The following is a 3,743-nucleotide window of genomic DNA, read 5'->3' on the forward strand; positions in this document are numbered from 1 at the left end:
AAAAAAAAAAAAAAAAAAAAAATAGAAAGGATTTAAGAATTACTTGAATTCTAATGGATTAGAGAGGCAAGGATACATTTTTGTTTTTAATTGAGCTAACACAAGGAATTGGGGGTTCTAACAGCTGTTGGTTCTTGCTTTTTCTTATTTGTAAATTTATTCACAATTTTATTATTATTATTTTTAATTGGAGTCTCACTCTTGTTGCCCAGGCTGGAGTGCAATGGCGTGATCTTGGCTCATTGCAACCTTCACCTCCCAGGTTCAAGCGATTCTCCTGCCTCAGCCTCCCAAGTAGCTGGGATTACAGGTGTCCGCCACCAAGCCCAGTTAATTTTCTTTTTTTTTTTTAGTAGAGGCAGGGTTTTCACCATGTTAGCCAGGTTGGTCTTGAACTCCTGACATCAAGTTATCACTTCGCCTTGGCCTCCCAAAGTGCTAGGATTACAGGCGTGAGCCACCGTGCCCGGCCTGTTCACAAATTTTTTTTTTATTAGAGAATGGTTTTGTTCAGTATCTAGAATTATGGGCCTGAATGCTTACCAGAAGGCATTTCCCAAGTCATCATGGAGTAATGTTGTACACGAGCTTTGTACAGAACTTTCCCGAACCGTCAAGTACCCTCCCAACCCCCCCTCCTTTTTATTTATTTATTTTTTTTATTTTTTTTAGAGACAGGGTCTTACTCTTCCACCCAGACTGGAATGCAGTGGCACAATCATGGCTCACTGCAGCGTCAAACTCATGGGCCCAAGTGATCCTCGCACATGAGCCTCCCCGGTAGCTGGGACTGCTAGTACATGCCACTATACCTGGCTAATTTGTTTTATTTTTTTGTAGAGATAGGATCTCACTATGTTGCCCAGGTTGTTCTCTAACTCCTGGCCTCAAGCAGTTCTCCCACCTCAGCATCCCAGAATGTTGGGGTTATAGGCATGAGCCACCATGTGAGGCCAGCACCCCCACCCCTATGCTCCCCTTTTTATTTTTTGAGGCAGGGCTTTTGCTGTGTTGCCCAGACTGTAATGCAGTGGCACAGGCACAGCTCATTGCAACCCTAACCTCTCAGGCTCAAGCAGACTTCCCATCTGAGCTTACCAAGTAACTGGGACCACAGGCACAGGCCATCACATCTAGCTAATTTTTTTTTTTTTTTTTAAGACAGTCTTGCTCCATCGCCCAGGTGGAGTGTGGTAGCACAATCTCGGCTCACTGCAACCTCCGCCTCCCAGGCTCAAGTGACTCTCATGCCTCAGCCTCCTGAGTAGCTGGGACTACAGGTGCACACCACCATGCCCGGCTAAGTTTTGTGTTTTTAGTAGAAATGGGGTTTTGCCATGTTGGCCAGGCTGGTCTCAAACTCCTGACCTCAAGTTATCGAGCCACCTTAGCCTCCCATAGTCTTGGGATTACAGGCGTGAGCCACTGCGCCAAGTCACCAGCTAATTTTTAAATCTTTTGTAGCAGTTGAGTCTCCCTATGTTGCCCAGGCTCAGTATCCCTTTTTTCTTTTTTTAATTGTAATAGACATGAGGTCTTGCTGTGTTGTCCAGGCTGGTCTTGAACTCCTGGCCTCAAGCAGTCCTCCTACCTTGGCTTCCCAAGGTGCCAGGATTATAGGTATGAGCCGCCACACTTGACCTGACCTTATTTTTCATTCTTTTTTTTGTAGCATTCCCCCATCCACTTTTTTTTGAGACGGAGTCTTTCTCTTTGTTGCCCAGGCTGGAGTGCAGTGGCGCAATCTCTGCCTCCCAGGTTCAAGCGATTCTCCTGCCTCAGCTGCCTGAGTAGCTGGGATTACAGGTAAACGCCACTACACCTGGGTAATTTTTTTTTTTCTTTTTGTACTTTTAGTAGAGATGAGGTTTCACCATGTTGGCCAGACTGGTCTCGAACTCCTGGCCTCAGGTGATCCACCCGCCTTGGCCTCCCAAATTTCTGGGATTACAGGCATGAGTCACCGTGGCTGGCCAAGCATCCCTTTTTTAGTAGGAGAATTATAGAACCATTTGCTCTGCTTACTTTATTCAAATGCTTTTCTGAAACAATAAACCCATTCCTTTTGTTAACCAAATTGCTGAAGTAAGTTCTGCCAGAACCAGTTGTTTTATTGATATGAAGGGAAAGTTTTTTTCCCCTTTTGAGACAGTGTCTCTCTCTGTCACCCTGGCTGGAGTGCAGTGTTGCAATCTCAGCTCACTGCAACCTCTGCCTCTTGAGCTCAAATGATCTTCCCACCTCAGCCTCCCAAGTAGCTGGGACTACAGGCATGTACCAGCACACCCTGCTAATTTTTGTATTTTTTTGTAGAGACAGGGTTTCATCATGTTGCCCAGGCTGGTCTCAAACCCCTGGGCTCAAGTGATCCACCGGCCTCAGCCTCCCAAAGTGCCGGGATTATAGGTGTGAGCCACTGCGCCCAGCCTTAGGTCAGTTTAATCATTGTTAGTATATGAGTTCAAGAACTATAAAATGTAGAATCATACCGTTTCAAGAACTTTTAAGTAAATGGAGTTGAGGGCTTTCGTAGAAATAGGCCAATCAACTAGAGAATAAGGTATATGCCAGCAAATACCAAAATTTAATCAGAATCCTCTGTAAGTAGCAATTAAAGGAGATGTTCACATTTTACAGCCCCTTCCATTATCATTGAATTAATACTTATTAGAAATTTTGGATAGAAAGGGGCCTTTCCTTGAATGTCTTATAATTTCCTCAAGTTACTAGATGGGATAATGAATGGAATCTGTTGCTTACTGACTCCACACCTATGTTAAGCCAAGCTTCTCTTTGTGTGTACAGGTACAACAGAATAGCTCGGGAATGGACTCAGAAGTATGCGATGTAATTAAAGAAATTATTGGATAACCTCTACAAATAAAGATAGGGGAACTCTGAAAGAGAAAAGTCCTTTTGATTTCCATTTGACTGCTTTCTATGAGCCCACGCCTCATCTTCCCCTGTGCACATGTTTACCTGATACAGCAGTGCTGCGTGTTGTACATACTTGGAACAACAAACTAGAAATACTGTACTTCTGTACCAACATTGCCTCCTAGCAGAGAAGTGTGTGTGTGACAAGCCAGTTCTACAGGCATTACCTAGGTGTGAGACTAAAAGCTTTCCTTATTGACTTAAATTTGGATAACAGCAAGGTGTGAGGGGGGTGGTGGGTATGGTGTGTGCTTGGATGGGAAAGAAAAAGCTCCACTCACCTGTAGGAGATTATTTTTAAGTGGAATCCATTTAAACTCAAAACAGTTATGAGAAGCAAGGTGAAGAACATGAAGCTGTGTCTGTATTCATTTTATTCCGAAGGAGCTACGTCTTAGGTGAAAGTTATGACCAACCAGATTAAACTCTACCCACATCCTGCATTTTAAGGTCTAAGTTTAACTGGTCAACATTTAAATGGATTGGAGCTATTAGTACATCAAGTGTAATGGGCTTTGTTCCCAACTCTTTTACATCTCCCTACCCCTTCAGCCTTTGGCCTTTCAGCCCTTCTTTCTCTCTTCCATATTCTTTGGTTTGTATGTGGTTTCTCAGTTAATACATAGCTAATAGCTCTTATTTTTCTTATGTTTTTAACTGCTTAGGTCTATTTGGATGTAAGGGTGAAAATTCATTTGATGGAAATACTTGTGTATATTTAAAGACCCAGTTGCTCCTCTGGAGCTTGTACGTTCAAGAATGATTAATCTGTGTAATAAACTGATTACTACAGTCATTACATACAA

The 3,743-nt window shown here is 43.1% G+C and overlaps 1 protein-coding gene across 2 annotated transcripts in view; it reads left to right on the forward strand.

The window, feature by feature from the left end:
- UBE2D2 (ubiquitin conjugating enzyme E2 D2) overlaps nucleotides 1–3,743 on the forward strand; it is a 40,161-nt gene extending 36,418 nt beyond the window's left edge. For both annotated transcript variants that reach the window (XM_032250556.1, XM_032250555.1), the window contains one exon: nucleotides 2,806–3,743. In XM_032250556.1, the coding sequence (XP_032106447.1) occupies nucleotides 2,806–2,851 (46 nt within the window). In that variant the 3' untranslated portion in view covers nucleotides 2,852–3,743. The remainder of the gene's footprint in view (nucleotides 1–2,805) is intronic.

This window comes from Sapajus apella, unplaced genomic scaffold, assembly GCF_009761245.1.
Source record: "Sapajus apella isolate SASKATOON/1434 unplaced genomic scaffold, GSC_monkey_1.0 scaffold71, whole genome shotgun sequence".
Lineage (NCBI taxonomy): Eukaryota > Metazoa > Chordata > Mammalia > Primates > Cebidae > Sapajus > Sapajus apella.